At 39.0% G+C, this 18,196-nt stretch overlaps 1 protein-coding gene across 1 annotated transcript in view; it reads right to left on the bottom strand.

Moving 5' to 3' along the window:
• Positions 1–16,596, bottom strand: part of MEGF10 (multiple EGF-like-domains 10) — a gene marked incomplete at both ends in the record, with an annotated part of 57,792 nt that extends 41,196 nt beyond the window's left edge. Inside the window, 3 exon segments of the mRNA XM_010142376.1 lie at positions 498–618; positions 729–975; positions 16,504–16,596. Of these exon segments, the coding sequence (XP_010140678.1) occupies positions 498–618; positions 729–975; positions 16,504–16,596 (461 nt within the window).
• Between the last annotated feature and the right edge of the window lie 1,600 nt (positions 16,597–18,196).

The following is an 18,196-nucleotide window of genomic DNA, read 5'->3' as shown; positions in this document are numbered from 1 at the left end:
TTTCCCTACCCAATGACAAAAGGTTAGACAGTCTAAAGAGAATGACAAAGTTCTGGTGTCCCCTCTTCATCACCAACATTTAACACAGTATCTAAAAGTTTGGAGGGTTTGCCATGCATGCTATACATACGCAAACAGGCACAAAACCCACTGCTAACATACATAATGGTCTCACATCCCTATAATATCAAATTATATCTAGAAATTAATGACTTCCAGACAAGATCTAATGGACATGGCCTCATCACAGTACAATTCATGTCTCTTGCTTCCCAGAATCTGGTACGTTAAAAAGGGTGAACTGGAGGATTTTCAGGAGCAGATGGTTTTGCAAGTGTTGTTTTGCAAGTCCTTTATGCTAAAATATATTTCTCATTACTCCTGGCTACATGCAGACTGCATTTGCTATCCTCATTTGCTATCCTTTAATGATGCTGCCCGAAATCTACAGATGTAGTTGTTTTATTGAGTTGTGTCAATTTCACACCGGTTCTTACCATCCATCCTGGAGGACAGGTGCACTCCCCAGTGACGTGGTGACAGATGCCTCCATTCTGGCATGGGCATCTCTCCTCGCACTGTGGCCCATGCTTGCCAGGGGGACAGAGGTCCTCACAGCTGTGGAGGTGGTGGTGTAAAACAGAAACAATCATTATTTCGGCACATTTAAGAAAAAATTATTTCTTCACTTGTATCTCTCTCCCATAGATAATACATCCACTGCTTACAAGGCACCAGTGTATCCAGGAGGACATCTGCACTCTCCAGTCACGTGGTCACAGGTGGCTCCATTTTGACACTGGCATTTTTGGTGGCAATCGTTTCCGTATGTCCCTTGATCGCAGCGTTCCTCACAGCGCCAGCCTTTGAAACCTGATGCACAGAGGCAGGCTCCAGTAATGGGGTTGCACAAGGCTCCATTTTTGCACTGGCAGCGGCTGCTGCAGTGAGGTCCCCAGTGGTCACTGTCACATGCTAAAGGGGTAGAAGGAAAAATTTACAGCCATTTTATAATAGGTCACGATACAGCACTGAAGATACTATGAGACAACTGTAAAACAAAAAAGTTATGTAGTACATCCTCAGTTCTCCTTGGTCATCAGCGATCTTGGAAGGCAGACAGAACTTGATCTTTAATTAATTTCTATAGCAGAAACGCGAAGCCTCTAAAATGTGAAGCTGTGAAGTAAACACAAGCTCTTGTCTCTTCATTGTCAAACCTGTTCATAACGACTCTCCACTGTCAAATAAACCTTATGGTGACAATGAACTTCTGTTTACACAGAGAAGTCTTGCTAGCTTAAGAAGTTTAAAAATGTAGTCTAAATCCATAAAAAACTGTCTGAATCTCCCAAGGAAGATGCAAAACTTACTCAACATACGATTATGATTTTTTTCAAATCCAGGAGTTCCTACTTGTTTACATAATTGCAGCTATTTCTTTTTCAATCTTGCAATATACTGATACGGTAAAAGAAAACACAAAAAGAGTTTCATTAAACATGGAAATTAACAAGTTACATCGTTAAACTTCATCTCGATGTTAAGAATTTGGTTATCCAATGAGTCTTCATGATCATTCAAATGCTTCTTTTCCTGTCTGCCCCAATGTAGCCCCTTAAAAACCTATATCAAACCACTCAGAGTTTACTTCAGAACCAAAAGAATAACTTTAATGTTAAGGAAAAAAAAAAGATTTAAGCAAGAAATTCTTAAGTTCTGTAAAGAACCAGAAGATTAAGGTCATCTAGAGTTCAACAGGAATGTGCTAATCATATGGTCAAATGATTTAATTTTATTTCGTTATTCTGTCGAAAACACCAGTACAACGGGAGAGCTCCAACTGCAGTGACTGGAAGTCTGAGCTCTACTCTTGGAGAATGACAAGCATTGTTCTCCCAGTCTTCTCCCGGGGCAAAAAAAGCCAGGCAGAGAACGGGAACTTTCCTAGACTAATGCAAAGTAATTCAAGAATCCTCCTCAGGGTAGGAATTATTCAGCTATAGGAGCTGTTCACTCAGGCTACACAAATAAAAAGGGATTAGGGTCTTTCAAAGAATCTACTCCTTAAGATTTTTTTTTTTGTTCCAGAAGAGGTCACTAGAACATGCATCCATAATGGACGTATTGTGAGTACTTACACACAATAAAATACAGAGCAACAGAAACTATTGTATGTATAATAAAGACTCAGCAATACGGTCAAACTGACAGAGCAATCACCCATCTTATTATTGGCCTCTCTCTTTGAAGATGCATGTTTTTTGATCTCGACTACACTACAACGCACTGCTGTCTACAGCACATGTTGCCTTTCCCCATGACAACTCACATTCACTCAGAACTGCTTATGTTTATTTTCAATGTGTCTGCATGGTATAGAATACTTAATCAGTCCTCAAATTGTTGTCAGGGATCTAGCTATTTTGGGATATATATATAAATATACGTATGGGTGAGACATTTGAGACAGTCGCATGTTCTGTCATGATTGAGCTGACAATCCTACATTTTTTTTCAATAATACATTAGTCTGGATTCAGATGACAGTCTTCCTCTTGGTCCCAGACAAAATAGACAATTTCAATCTTATCCATTCCTCATGGAATAATTAAAAAAAAAAAAAAAATTAAAAAACCTGTCCTGGCATGCCTGATCAACAGAAGAATTCAGACTGGTTGCCAGACCTCAACTGTTCCAGTGCAGAGCTCAGTCAAGAATGAACATGCTCTTGTAATAACGACATGACAGTCAAGAGAAGACTTACTCTTAGCTGCTAGAAAGTGTGAGCTTGTGTTCTTTCACCAGTAGCTGGAAATGTTGTATTTGGTGCAGTGCAACAGCATTCATGTACTGCTTGAAGACTTGGTGCAGTGAGTCTCAGACACACAGACATCTACTACCATGCAACTGCCATTGCATTCAACACCCAGGCACCAAGACTGCCTTGCTAAAAACTGATTTACTCGTGAAGCAGTAGAGATCTCGTACTTCCTATGCTCTTCTTACAATCACATCACCAGTCTGCGATGCATCCCGCTGCCTCCTGGAGATTTACTGACATCCAAGGTGAACATAGCGTGTGTGTGAACCTGAACCTTTCTTGACTCTTTCTTGACCACACAGACCATAATTTATTAGTTTCCTGGCATGATCCTCTCATCATGTTTGCAGGAAATCATTAAAATAAAAAGGATCACATGGCTGCTAATAGGGTTTCCAGTCTCACAACCAATCTCCTGGCAATGGCCAGGTGGGTAACAAATATTGACGATGCAACTTTTATCTACAGCACTACGGTGAACCATTCCACAGGACAATGGTAGCTCCATGATAGTACTACTGCATGGTAATTCTTTACTCAAGGTTTGTCAGCCGCCTAGCATCTACCTGTGAGTTATGGGCAGAACTGTGGAGAAATTTGCCGGATTAATGGGAATAAATAACAATTTTGAATGAGATGGATAAATCACATATTTTACCTCTGTGTCCCTTGACTGATAATCAATAATGTTCCTCTTAGGAAATTAAAACGATTTGTCAGAAACTGATGCTCAGTTCACTATTAAAAATAAAAAGAGCAAAAGGTAGAAATGCTTCCTCCATTGAGTTTGGTTTATTTTCAATTAGTTTTGGAGGTTAAATTTACCAACTATTACATCAGAATATTTCTGCTGCTTCCTAGTATTCAGACACTAAGAAAGCTGGGCTGGAAGTCACACAGCTGCTAATCCGGTGGAATGGGATAGTCTTTGAGTTAATGACTATTGTCAGGTGACAGGCTGTCAGCTGGAGCTTAATCAGAATAGCTGCACTGACTGTCCTGACTGCACCAAGGTCACAGGCACACAGACATATGCAAACACGACATGCACGCACACGCAAAACTGTCAGCTACTGGCTTCTGAACCAATCTGGAGCTGTAAACGATCTGTCTCAGCACGGGGTATATGTGAAAGGGGAGCAAAGTACAGAGACAAGAGCCCTGTGTTCAGGATGGTTTCAACACAAGGACAATGCAAAACAAGGAGCCCCAATAACTCCTGCAAACAGTCTGAATTCTGCAGAAATGCAAAACGAGAGTAGTAAACCAGGGTTAATTTTCTGTATTGATCATACAGAACGGGCCTAATGCTGCTCTGTTTTTTACAGAGTGCCTTCCTTACAAAAGTGGCTCTCCTTCCCCTTTTCACATAAGTTATATTTACCAAGTTTCTCTGTTTTAAACTGAAGAACCAGCTAGCCCTACTGCTCCCTAACAGCTTCTGCAGCCGACTCACAGGGTCCTCTCTGCCTTCACCCTACATTGTAGGGGAAAAAGAAAAATCAAAATAAATGTTTAACAAACATCATGATATTAATGCCACATCTTCTTGGCATTTTTATTTTTATGCATTTTGTTCATTCGGGAATATCTTTTTTGTCGCTGAAGTACGTGCTGTACACATCACACAGTGCTACAAACAGAGGACAGAGAAATTTTCTCTCAAAAGTCTAATCAGTGGAAGCGAAAGTTTGCCTTTGGGAATAAGGGCATGCATTGTATAAAGTCTCTTTTAAAATAAGCGAGTATGGTATGAAACTCTAAGACAATACAGGTCTACTGCTGTAAAGAAATGCTCACTGCAACTGAGTGCCAAACAACTAATTTAGAAACACAGGGAAGCTGAAGGACTCAATGGTGAAAAAAAACACCTTCAGGAAGAAATTTATATCTGTGATGCAAATTGCTATCATTTGGGAGTCTTTTGTCACATCTCTGAAGACTTAAAGTTCTGTATTTCCTCGTATAATAACTTCAGTGCACATTGTTATTATGCTGGGCTACATGTGGTTTTATGCACATGGTTTTCTGCGAGCAGCTGGGGATTTGCAAATTTGGATAGTGTTAGCCCTGATATTTTGTAGCACAGGGTCTGCATTTTTATAATAATCTTAAGTATATCTGGAGAATTTGGTAACTCATTTACTACTCTTTATAAACAAAGATATTTTAACCAAATGTAGTCACAATACTTGTAAGGGGTTTTTCTCCCTTTTTTCTTTTTTTTTGGTTGTTGATTTCATTAAAAGGCAACAAAAAGTGCAAATGAATCAGACAAACCCATCTTGATCACCTGCAATTCTGTACTTCTCTAAAGAATGGTGTATAACGAGAACAAAGTAAGGCTACCAAATCAAGTCAAAGACCATTTTAGAAGAAAAAAAAATCCTTAGAAACTCTGACTTGCATCCTTTTAGGTATGCTACAGTTTCTTTCATATAACATGATATTCAAGCCAATGTTTATTGCAATGCTTTTGTAAGATTTTTTGTTGTTGTTCTTGTTCTTTTTTACTAATGGGGAGGTGAAAGTGAAGCATCACAGCAAAACTAAGATTTACTTTTCTTTCTATCAGTTTTTGTAGCTACCTTACATGTAGGACTAGGACAACAGAATGTTATTTTATTCTTGCTTACCCATCTTTCTGCAACACTCACTGCTGTGTGTTTCTGGAAATATGTACTATTGTGGCCAAAACAGAGGAGATTCTTACTGTAACATTAGGCTTATATATTTCTATGGTCTTTTAAAACAGCTGAAAACACAATTTCCTACCACAGATAGCAGAAACAGAGTGAACGCTCCCTCATCTGGAATGCAATATTGTGAAGTACAAATTCAAAACAGTGGCAAATATGCAGAATTCCTGTCTCTCTGTCTCCTCAAAACTACAACATAATTTCTTTGGATAGACAGGTTCAAGGAGCCACAGCCTTTAGTAACTGAATGTTGATTTTCCTTCCTATAGCATGTAAAACAAACTGAAGTTGCCCATAACTTCACACATCTTTGACTGACCTTTTTTCCTTTCTAGGTTGTCACATCAAGGACAAGTCTAAATCTTCATGCCTTATTAAGCATTCTTTCTTTGACCCTCAGATCTTTATTGCCTTGACCTTACTTTCATGTCCTTTATGGTGTATCCCTCATCTATCTTTTCTCATCCAGGATCCGAATATCAACCCCCGCATACACATCACTCGTGACATCAGCCCCTTTGTTGCATTTTCAGACTATCATCTTCCTTCTTTGTATTCAAGTTGCCTCTACAACTCAGTACAGCTCTCTGTCACACTCCAAGCCTTAAATTGCCATGATGTCCTCCTCAACGTTCCCACCTTATAACTCCTACTTCCTGTGAAGTCTGGAAAAAGTTGATGAAGCAAGCGTGTCAAAACCACTACCTGCCATGGTCATTCATCAGTGTTTCCTTCCTTCGTCATTTCCTCTCGGTTTCCAGCTTTGTGTTATCTCTTTTCCTTCAACCACAAGTTCTCTGGGGCAGATGCAACTTCCTGTTCTGTATTTTTACAGAAATCCCCAGCAGTGACAGCCATGAGGTCCACCAAAGAGCACAAATGACCATCATCTACTACTAAAAGTAGACCAACAGTAACATGCCCTGTTTAAAAACTATTGCAGTCTTTTGGAGTAGAAGATATAAATAAGAAAAGACAAACATTTCTAGGAGTTCCCACAAGTGGCTTGCATTGTCAGGGAATAACCACCACTAACAGCAAAGCATAGCCAGGGTAAGTAAAACAAGACAATATTTAGTAAACTTTGATTTATGCAGAGTAGCCCGTGGACAATTTTATTATCATAAATTGCCCTAAGGCTGTTCAGAGTTTAGCATTTGCAATAATGACTCTTCCCTCTGTTCCAGAAGCAAGAAACATGCTTATCTTAACATAAATATACATTAGTGGAACCAGTGGAACTAACTTTAGATATCTAACTAGCAGTAAGTAAAGTCTGATGAATCTCAGCAAGAAGTTCACAGAGTAAATTCTTATGAATGCAGCATTTTTATTGATAGGTGAGAGGAGCCACTCAGCTCAACTTTTCTTCTGATGACCTCAGTGAGGAACCACAGCTAGGACACGTCCTCCCTTTTCTCCATCGACAATGGATGCCCATGTAACTTTCAAGTGTTAACAGAAGGGAAATTTAATTCTAGTTGACGTGTTAGATAGTCCTGAATTGCACACCTGAAAATTTGTTTGCTGTTTTGCCAAAAGAGTGTGCCATAATTACAATATGAAGGCTTGTAAAGACATGGCATACACTTCTCCAGATCAAAATTTTGTCAGAAAACATGTCCTTCTTGCCAGGAAAGAAGGTATTTCACATACCATGACAACAGTCAAATAGGTTATATATTACATTAAAGCCTATTACATTGGTCTCTGCAAAACTAAACTTGGATAATAATCTATGGGTCCTCAATTACTCTTAGCTGATAAGAACATGAAAAGTCAGAGCCATGTAGACGCTACTTTAAATCATCTTCATTTCTGAGTGTGTTTGTATTCAGAACAACATTCAATGATTCACTAATGAAAACCATGAGAAAAATATGAATGTTCTCACTACTCTAAATCCACAGCATCCTTAATGGAAAACGTAGAGAGTATTCTTGAAACTACTCTCTGCTATTACGATGTGCTTAGTTATGGATCTGTATTAATGGCATTCATTCACCTTCAGATATTCCTGCAGGACAGGAAAACAGATAATTCTCCTAACTGGAATTCAAACCAAATAAAAGTAAATTCCCGCTGATTCTGAAAGACAGTACACAAAAAACAGAAATTTCAAAGACGAGTCAAAAACGTTGGAAAAGAAAGTCAGCTACTCTGAAAAGTAGAATAAAAACATCCTTTAGAAAAACTTCTAGAGTTTAGTTAGAAAGTCTTCTTTAACGAAAACAAGAGATTATTCTCAATATTTATTTTATATACTCTGTTCTAGTCTCCTCAGGATGTTATGAAAATAAATGCACATGCCTATCAGAAATGTTTTCCTCTAGAGGATCACTCATAATAATTGTAAAATATCAATAACTTTTAGTAAAAGACTTACTTTACCTACATCCCAGACACAGAAATGCAGAGTAGTGGGTTTGTTTTTTTTTTCAGAACGCACTTTCTATTAAATCTGGATTTTCTTGGAGTCTTTTGTTTCTGTTTGATTTCATTTGTTATACTGTAGGCTTTTAACCCTGTGGCATATTTTTCATTCTTTCTTTCTGTTTTGTGTGCAAGAAAGGATTTTTATTCAAAATGCTAAGCTTTAATTTAATTTAGGGATTTTTCTTTTTTACTTTGTAAAAGCCTCTTGATCCGTGAAGTGGAAGAACAATGAAAATGTGTTTTTTCAGATCCTATAAAAGACTGGAACTATATGCCTTTCACATGCCATAAATTTCAGAGGACTCTTTAAAGTCTTCTGGACATCAGAACACAAAGTTGGGTAATTGCTAAGGAAAACACACAAAGATGGCTCTTGGTGTTCATTTTTTTTTCTTGCTACTAAGATAAAACCTGTTAAAAATAATCACTATTATAGGAAAAGTTACATAACTATAAAGATCTGATTGTACTGTGTAAAATGGACTATTGTCCATGATCATAATTTGGCACAGATTTTGTAGGAGCATAAATCAGATTTTTTCCTTTTTTTTTTTGCAATGACTTGGAGGTCATCTTAACTTTTAAATCAGCAACGCTATCCACCACATCCTTGAAACCGCCAAGTGTACAACTGACAATACAAAAGTCTGCCAATATATAAGGCAGATTGAAATTAAACCAATATTAAAAATACTTTTGCACTGTTACTAGAAAAATGTATGCAGATATTACTCAAGAAATCAGCTTAAGTAAAAACTACAAATACACTCTTTACGAAATGGTGAAAAGCAGAAAGGAGCATCTCTGACTCAGAAAATGTTCACAAATTACTAAAACTATCACCATTTACTGCAATGCCTTCCCTCAGTAAAATCTCAATGTAAGTAAATTTAATAACTCTGTAGAAAATATGTTTTTGTTTAAAAATATAATATACTATATTTTGAGGGGGTTGTTGTTTTTTTTTTTAATTTTTGCTTAAAGATTGGAATTGTAATTCAGCAAAATGCTGAAACGTTCATAAAATCAATTAATTTCCCTAGAACTTCAAAACCAAAATGCTTTATGGGACAGAATTTATACTAAACATAAGAATAATGCAATTTCAAATACATCATTGTACTGAACTCTAGAAAAGCACACCTGCTATGTAGGCCTCAGAATTTTGTTACCACCTATCACAGTGACACTGTAGTGTCTCTGAAAACAACGAAGGTGATGACAACTTCCATTAATACCTGTTTTCCCTGTTTGCACAGGATCTGCTTGCTGGTGGGTTAATTCCTCAACCCAAAGACAGATATCCAGCCTTGTTAGAGGTGAAAATAAAGATTTCAGCTGGCAAAGCAGAGAAGCTGTCAGTTAGAGGGAACTACAGAATTAACAGTTACAGAGGAATTAAGGGTAGTGAAGAGTATGGAGAAGACACATGTAATAAGAAAAGGCTAAATTTAAGGCTGTTCATGACCTGCTGTCACTTTAACTAACAGGACACATTCACACGTGACTGCTTGGGAGCTTGGGCAGCGGGCAGTTCTGCATTATTTGAATGATCTCAGCATTTTCCATAAAGCAAATAGCTCCCTGTCAGGATACTCTTCAGTTTCACTTGTGTGTTTAGCGGTTTCTCAGTTCTTGGAATCAAGCCCTTCTAATGAAAGCATGTGGTTAAAACCAGAACCGATTTCTACAGCCTGTTAAACAGCTTGGAAAACTTAAGGATGAGCTAGCTCTGTAAGCGTATCTTGCAAGCTCTGTTAGTCAAAATGCCCTTGACAAACAAAAAGGAAAGTAATGCCCTGCTCAAAGAAGCTCAGTTAAATACTCACAAGCTATGCCATCGGAGCATTCAAGATGCTCCCAGGCACCTTGCTTGGTACCTGTACCAAGGGGGCTGTTTCACTTGGGGTGCAAACGTGTCTGTGAAAAAAAGTCACACACCCACCTCTGTAGGGTTAATGGAAATTATAAGCTCCCCTGAGAAACTGGCAGTGCTTGTAACTCACGTGAGCGTCTCACACAAGCTATGCCAAAGGATCCAGTTTCTGCCGTATTCTGCGTCTGCCAAGTCCCATGAAGAAAACAGTTAGGTTTTCATGGAATTTGTGAACTTTACAAACACCCCTAACAGTAAAGGAAATCTGCCAGTAGAAGAGCTACTGTACTTTAAAATTAGTTTCCTTACAAGTGCATTTAAAGGTAAGAAGATGTTTCTCTGAAACGCCAGCTTTAAATGTTCAGCTTAATACATTCAGTAAAAAGCCAGTTGTCTCATGCTTTATAAAACCCTGGAGCCAAATCACGCCTTGCTGCCACTTGTTCTACCACTATGTCCTCAGACTGTAGTGCCAATAAAACTCTATTAATCACCAACAGAATCAAATTACAAATTAAAATCCAGTGATTCAAGCAAATCTCAGATTACTGAAATACAGAAAAAATAGAAAATGTCTATTAGGATTTCCAGAAACAATCCTAACATACTTGTCATAAACAAAAAACATGTCATTCCCTTTTGTCTTCACTGCTCAGGCCAGCTGAAGGATCACAAAGCCTATAACCTTTTTAGATGAGTCAGTGTGATATTGATTTTGGCCTTTTGCCTCTGCTCCAGCTTATTCAAAGTGTCCTATTGATTTTGAAGGAATTATTTTTGGACTACTAGGCATGAGAAGAAAAACAAAGTGAATGTCCTGATTGCTTAGTGCGGCTCTATGTTAGTCTCCATGGGTATCTTGCACACATACTGTTATTTATCTTGCACACACATTCAAAATGGACAATCAGGTCCGTATATTATGTATTACAGCACATACTGTGAGCAAAAAACATACTTCTTTTAATTATCTCTACACATCTAGACACCAAACCATCACTATGAGTAGCAACTTCTGCAGAAGACTGCTTTATGCACAACCTGTAGGCAAAACCACTCATACTGTATAACAATCCAATCTGACACGTGCAAGTTAAAAAATTGATATAAACAGTAAGCCGAATTGGGAGAGAAAGGTTATGTTGGTTTGTTTGTTTTTCAATGAACTCTACTTGTTTACATTTTTAACCTACAAACATACTTATCTTTACCACTGTGTCCTTTTTTCTAGATTTTGTCCTTGTCCCCAGCCCAGAACAAATGAACTTTTACTCTCGAAGCATACAAACACTTCTTCAAAGGGGTGCTGAGAGCATGCTGGCTGTGCTGATTCCTTTGCTCCAAAGGACAGCTTCAATAGGTCTTCTGTCCACTCATTGCCATTGACAACTGTGTTCGGTCAATAAATATTTATTAGAATAACTTGTTTTGCATGACTGACGTATCTCCTGTTAGAATGGAATTGTTCTGCAAACGAGTGATTTCTCAGTCCAAGCAGTATTCCTTTTCAGATATACCTATGTTACCATCATCTTCATCACCTTCTACTGAGATTCACTGCAAGTACACACTGCCTAATACAGTGTATTTCCTTTCACTAATAAGAAGAGGCCTGAAGAAAAAAACATCTCTCATCATGAAATGTTCCGCAAGGAGGTATTATCTAATTAGCCAAATCCAGAGATCACCACTCAAGTTTTACTCACAGAACAATACATCCAATCTTATTTTCCTGTCAGGTGGGATGTAAGGTTTTTAGAAAGGCAAAGGATGTGATGGAGACACAAGTTACGGGTTGGGAAAGAATTAAGCACTGAAAGAGGACATCCTAGTCAAATCTTTATCCCTCTTCTCCCTAAACTGAGAGCAGCCATGAACCTAGGCTGTTAAGAATTGGGTAAGACTCATCACAAAAAGGAGGTAATGGTTACCACAAAAGAAAACGGGAGTCTGCCAAAACGTTTAGTCCTAGAAAGATTATTAGGCCATAGCACACAGTGGTATGCAAAGACAGGGGAGGAAGCTTGCTGAAGAAGCAGTGTGGCCAGCAGGAGGAGGAAAGTGATTGTTCCCCTGTACTGGGCACTGGTGAGGCCACACCTTGAGTACTGTGTCCAGTTTTGGGCCCCTCACTTCAAGAAGGACATTGAGGTGCTGAAACGGGTTCAGAGAAGGGCACTGAAACTAGTGACGGATTTGGAGAACTTGTCTTATGAGGAGTGGCTGAGGGAACTGGGAGTGTTTAGTCTGGAGAAGAGAAGGCTGAGGTAAGACATGAAAGGAGGTTGTGGGGAGGTGGGGGTCAGTCTCTTCTCCCATGTTAAGAATGACAGGACGAGAGGAAATGGCCTCAAGTTACACCAGGGGAAATTTAGGTTAGACATTAGGAAAAATTTCTTTACAGAGAGGGTCATTAAGCGTTGGAACAGGCTACCCAGGGAGGTGGTTGAGTCCTCATCCCTGGAAGTGTTTAAAAGCCGTGTGGATGTGGTGCTGAGGGACATGGTGTAGGGACCCTGGCAGTGAGGGGTGAATGGTTGGACTTGATATTCTTAAAGGTCTCTTCCAACCAGATGATTCTGTGATTCTACGGTTCAGCTCTTACTGCACAATGCATGAATTCAGTCCATGTAATCACTCTGTCACTTTTGGAGAGAACACTGCAGGAAGTACTTGTCTGAAATTACCACATAGAAAGACACTGTCACACGGAAGCCACGGCATATAGTTTAAAAATTTATTTTAAATACACTAAGTAAATATAACTGAGAAACCACAGATAAAGTCAAGCTGGGGGATGGCAGATGGGCAGAGGCTGTGATAGGACTAACTCTCTTCTCAGATACTTACAGATAAAATTCCTTTCTAAGGAGAGTAATCAACCAAAGTAGAGAAAGGACAGTACTTTGGAAGAAAAAGGTTAATTCTGCAGTTTTACAAAAAGTTTAGTGGTTAGGGTGAATAGTTGCTTCCAACATCTTTGTGTCCATTAGAATGAATAGACTAGTAAATCCAGAAGTTTGCCTAATATCTCACACTTTGAGAAAAACCCTCTCCCTTTCAGTCAGAGTATTTTGTTTGACCATCAGTAACATTAAAACACTGAGGTGTCAGCCTTACAAAAAATACTTCCTGGCAATTACTGCTCGTTCTCCATTATTCAGTTAAATGGTTACATAGTTAAAATATTTATATAAAAGACACTATTACAGTATGGCAATTTGAATGTATTTTTCTTGAATGAATAACTTGCCATATCAACAAAATTATTATCACAAAAAGCATCTTTTTATTTCATCTCATGGTACCTTTCTGTAACTAAGACTTAATCAAGCTGGGGATCATGCACAAAATACAGTTAAAGGCAAAATATTATGATGTCCTACGTATGGCAAGCAACAATAAACTCAGGGCTAGAGAGTCACAACCCTATCACTTACTGCTTTTCCAACACTACCCACTGCTCCTCAGTTCAGTTCCATCTGTGTGGTAGCTCTCAGACACACAGATAAGGAAATCGCGCACAGCTAGCAACGAACAGCAGCACTCAAACTCCGAAGGACCACCTAGTGAAAGCAACACGTTTCATAAGTTTGTTCACACGGAACAGGATAAATTCCAAAACAAATGTCCCTGTAGCACATGCACAAAAATATCCTCTTCCTCAGCCAACCCCTCTTCTCGTAGGGCTACACTAGTAATCCAAAACAAATTTCAGCAGTCCCAGTTAGCTCTAATGTCATGCAGAAACCTTTAGAGGATCACCAACCTCTCCAGAGAGTACGCTCTTTGAAGGTACATGAACAAAGGCTCTTTCAGCTTTGCCCTGTTGTGTACACACACCGGAAAGTATTTTTGCTATTGAGGCTGCTGTGACAATCAAAAAGCAACCAGTTGAGGAAGAAGCAGAAAAGAGCTGCACATGTATTCAAAATGAATTATACCAGACAGATAAGGGAAATGGACTCTAGAAAATCCTGTGAGAGAAAGGATTATTTCCAAAGACTGATTTAGAGATTACTGCCTCGTCTGAACTGCACTCTCAGCAAGTTTTGAACTTGGAAATCTTAATAAATAACAATATCTTCCCATTCTAGGTTGCCTGGTGATATATGTTTCTTCCGCACATTAAATTAGCTACAGAAGAGCTTGATATATATAACACTTTCTGAAAGAAAGATGACATTTTTTGAAAATTTCTTTTGATGATTCAGCACCCTAGATTAGTATTATGGTAACATTGCATTGCTAATTCTTTTAGTTTTATGCATTACACAAAAGTTAGTGTTTCTTTAGAGCTGTTTATGAAAAGAATCACAGCTAAGTATATAAGACGACAATACAACAAATGTAATAATTTTTAAATGGTTAAGTTTATCCTCATGTAATTGATTCTCTCTGTCTCAAATTTCACAAAATAATATGCTACCTGAACAACAGATCAGTTCCTGAGGAAGAGTCACTATAGCATCTTGTTTGCAAAAAAAGAACATTTCCCTATTTTTATTAAGCAGGAAAAAAGTGGTGAAAATATGACCATATATTTTTTTTGTCCTGCTGATGTAGGCAAATGCTACAGGCTTCATGAATGCTGATTGCAGCAGTACAGGCTTGGGGAAGAGTGGCTTAAAAGCTGCCCAGCCAAAAAGGATCTCAGGCTGGTCAACAGCCAGGTGAACCCGAGCCAGCAGTGTGCCCAGGTGGCCGGTGGCCAAGAAGGCCAACAGCATCCTGGCTTGTATCACAGCAGCGCGCCCAGGTGGCCGGTGGCCAAGAAGGCCAACAGCATCCTGGCTTGTATCAGCAATAGTGTGGCCAGCAGGAGCAGGGGAGGGATTATACCCTTGCACTCTGCATTGGTGAGGCCTCACCTTGAACACTGTCTCCAGTTTTGGGCCCCTCACTACAAGAAGGACGTTGAGGTGCAGGAGCATGTTCAGAGAACAACAAAGCTGGTGAAGGGTCTAATGCACAAATCCTATGAGGAGCGTCTGAGGGAACTGGGGTTGTTTAGCCTGGAGAAAAGGAGGCTCAGGAGCGATCTTATCACTCCCTACAACTACCTGACAGGAGGTTGTAGTGATGTGGGGGTTGGTCTGTTCTCACAGGTAGCAAGCAATAGGATAGGAGGAAATGGCCCCAAGCCGCACCAGAGGAGATTTAAACTGGATATTAGAAAAATTTCTTTACAGAGAGGGTTGTGAAGCATTGGCACAGGCTGCCCAGGTCAGTGGTGAGTCCCCATCCCTGGAGGTATTTAAAAGATGTGTAGATGTGGAGCTTAGGGACATGGTTTAGTGGTGACTTGGCAGTGCTGCATTAACAGTTGGACTTGATGATCTTAAAGCACTCCAACCAAAATAATTCTGTGATTTATAGGCATCTCACAGTACGTAAACTAACAGCATAATATCTTTGCAAGACATCTTTGCAAGCTCTGGTTTATGGATTAGAATTTCACGTGGTCTGTGAAATATAAATGTGGGTTTTTGTTGTTGACTAAGGTATGTTCCTTTCCAGGGGAGAGTCACTAGCAATTACCCACTTTGAACTCGATTGTAACAAAGTATACAGTTGTTGTGTTAGCTAAACGTTTCCAAAGACCTTCGAAGGGGCACAGAAAGATGGCATAAAATACAAAGCATAACGAATTAAAAAATCAAGAATTACTCTGAAAAATTCTATTTCAGGAAAAGGTAAGAAAAAAATAACAATTAATGGTCTTCACAAGTGATTACCCTTCACGAAGAAAGGGAAACGGCACAAACATGCCAGCCCTGCCACTGAGAAGGTTCTGCCCTACGTCCAGACCTCACTGCCTTTCTTCAGCCTGCAGTACCTGGTTTTACACTCCAAGAATCTAGAAAACAGCAGTGACTAAAAAGGTCATGAACTCATATTATTTTACTACTTCACTTTGTCTTTCTGACATTATGCTATGCTGTTGCATCAAGTGTGTGATGGCCTTGATCTTCATAATTTCTTCATTAAGCGTGACCACCTGCTTGCTAGACTGCATGTGACTACACCCACATGCCAAGCAGAAGAGGTAGGCCAACCTGCCCCTGTCTCCTGCCACATGCGTCCTCGGCACTTCTCTCTTGCTCCTCTTGTCCCCTGTGTGCACTCTCACAGCAAAGGGGAAGGAGAAGAAACTTGGGAAAACATGACTCCTAAGCGAGAGTAAAATGGAAAGAGTCCGAGCAGACAAGGAGAAACTAATAACACACGAGGGGAACACAGTGAGGGGAAAAAAGGACAAGTTAGTGGCAGAGTGAAAAAGGAGGACAGTATTGTAAGGAAGTCTTTGCTCATAGCTTTTTAACATTACCTGTCACTATCCTTCTTTACACATTAGGAAAATAAAAAATTGGATATTTTCTTATAGTTAAAATATAATTGTACCTACTTCACTCCAGATACTAAGTTCTCCATTCTCTGCATATTTCTGAGCACAAAATAGCTCATGACATTGAATGCTGCTACAAGGTAACATTGTTTGCAAGTGAATGAAAAAAAATCAGGTCACACAAAGCAATCCGATAACTCAGAACAACTCCCTGTCCAGAAAGAAGGAGCCTAAGCACAGGATCAGCGATCCTCTCCCCAAAAGAGAGGAGAACACTGTGGAAATAGCTCGAGACAGGCAGAAGCAGGTGAAAACTCACCACTGGAGCAGTTGGGTCCTCCCCAGCCAGGCTCACACTGACAGGTGTTTGGAGCAATACAACGACCATGGACACATTTATCAGCACAATGAGCTGCCAGAGAAGGAAATAAAAGAAGAATTAAGGAATAACTCCTAGCACTAGAAAAAATATTCTAAATGTATGCCTAATCAACATCGTTCATGTCACAAGTATCATTTAAAAACAAAGTAAACATTAGTGTATTAATGTTTGTTGTCATCTCTTCAAGATAGATTTTCTTACTTCACTTTCTCTTACTGTTCCTGAGTTGGAAGGCTCTAGCTAAAACTATATTGGTACTACTCAAATATTTTTGCATTTAAAAAGATAAAATAGTCTACTTTTAATGAAAAAAGAGCCATAGTATGATACTGCTTGGAAACCCATCCGAATATGGTCCTGGGCAAAAGGCTCTAGATGGACCTGCCTAAGGAGGGAAGTTGGACAAGACAACTTCCACCAGTGCCTTCCTAACTCAACCATCTGTGGCTCTCTGAAACAAACTCTCATGCCAACAAAAAGAGAGAAGCTTCTGCATGCATAAAAATCCTTTCAACAGCATGTTCATTTTGCAACACATCAGTATTTTAATACTGATTTTTCTGAATGGTTATACAGTTTAAATGAAGCACAACAAAACAACGATGATCATTAAGGTAAGCCACAAGATACACATCCCATGAATTGCTGCAACCTTCAGTCTAAGTGCTAAGCAGAGATGCTTGAAATTTTTCTTTATGTTTTTTTAAACTATTTGCAAGTATGTGTTTCTACAGTTAAGCCTTACTTTGAAACAAAGCTTTTATTTGAAACTTGAAAAAAAAAACCTCCAAGAAAAACTTGAAATGGCTTTGATTTCCAATACATATACTTTGTAATACATTCCTTCTTGTTCAAACAACAATAAAACTTCTAAAATGTACACAGGATGAGAACTTTCTGTATACCAACATTTCAAAAGAAACTATGACAGGATATGCATATGCATATGTATATTTATATGTTGGTACACCAACAAATACAAGGTGAATGATGGGAAAAAGATAAAGTTGATGTATACAATGGGAATACAGGTGAATCATTGTGGTTCTGAACTGACTGAAAACACTCTACAGTAAGTAGCAAAAATACTTGCAAAACTTGGGTTTTTCCTAATTAAAAATGATGGCGTGTGGGTCATCTTTATATTTTGCATGGCCAAGAAGAAGGAAAGCCACCCAGAGATCAAGCATATATATTATTAAATTCTTTCATTACCTGGGATCCCAGCCACTAACTGCATATCATTACAGCCTTTATTTCTAATAAGCTGCTTTTCAGATGTGCATGAAAATGATCTTCATTAGAAATCAAGGGAGAACATAGATTTTTAAATGTCAGATGATATGAGATATTAATAAAAAGCTATTTCATAGTTCTCTATTATGAAAAGAATGGCTTTAAATAATACGAGGGCTGCTCCGAAAGTAATGCCTCCTATTTTATTATGTTGGCCCATGCTGTCAGAGGTGGATGTTGGTGGTCTTGCAGTAGAGGCTGAACCTTCCTGCCAATATTCTGTTGAACTTTGTTGCCGTGCCAGACGGGAGCAGAGGGGCAGTCTGACAACCTGGTGTCTGACACGACAGTGCGTGTGAAGCAAAGGGGTGTAACTGAGTTCCTCCACGTGGAA

Source organism: Buceros rhinoceros, unplaced genomic scaffold (assembly GCF_000710305.1).
Source record: "Buceros rhinoceros silvestris isolate BGI_N320 unplaced genomic scaffold, ASM71030v1 scaffold7718, whole genome shotgun sequence".
NCBI lineage: Eukaryota > Metazoa > Chordata > Aves > Bucerotiformes > Bucerotidae > Buceros > Buceros rhinoceros.
This window is presented reverse-complemented; position numbering and strand designations above follow the sequence as displayed.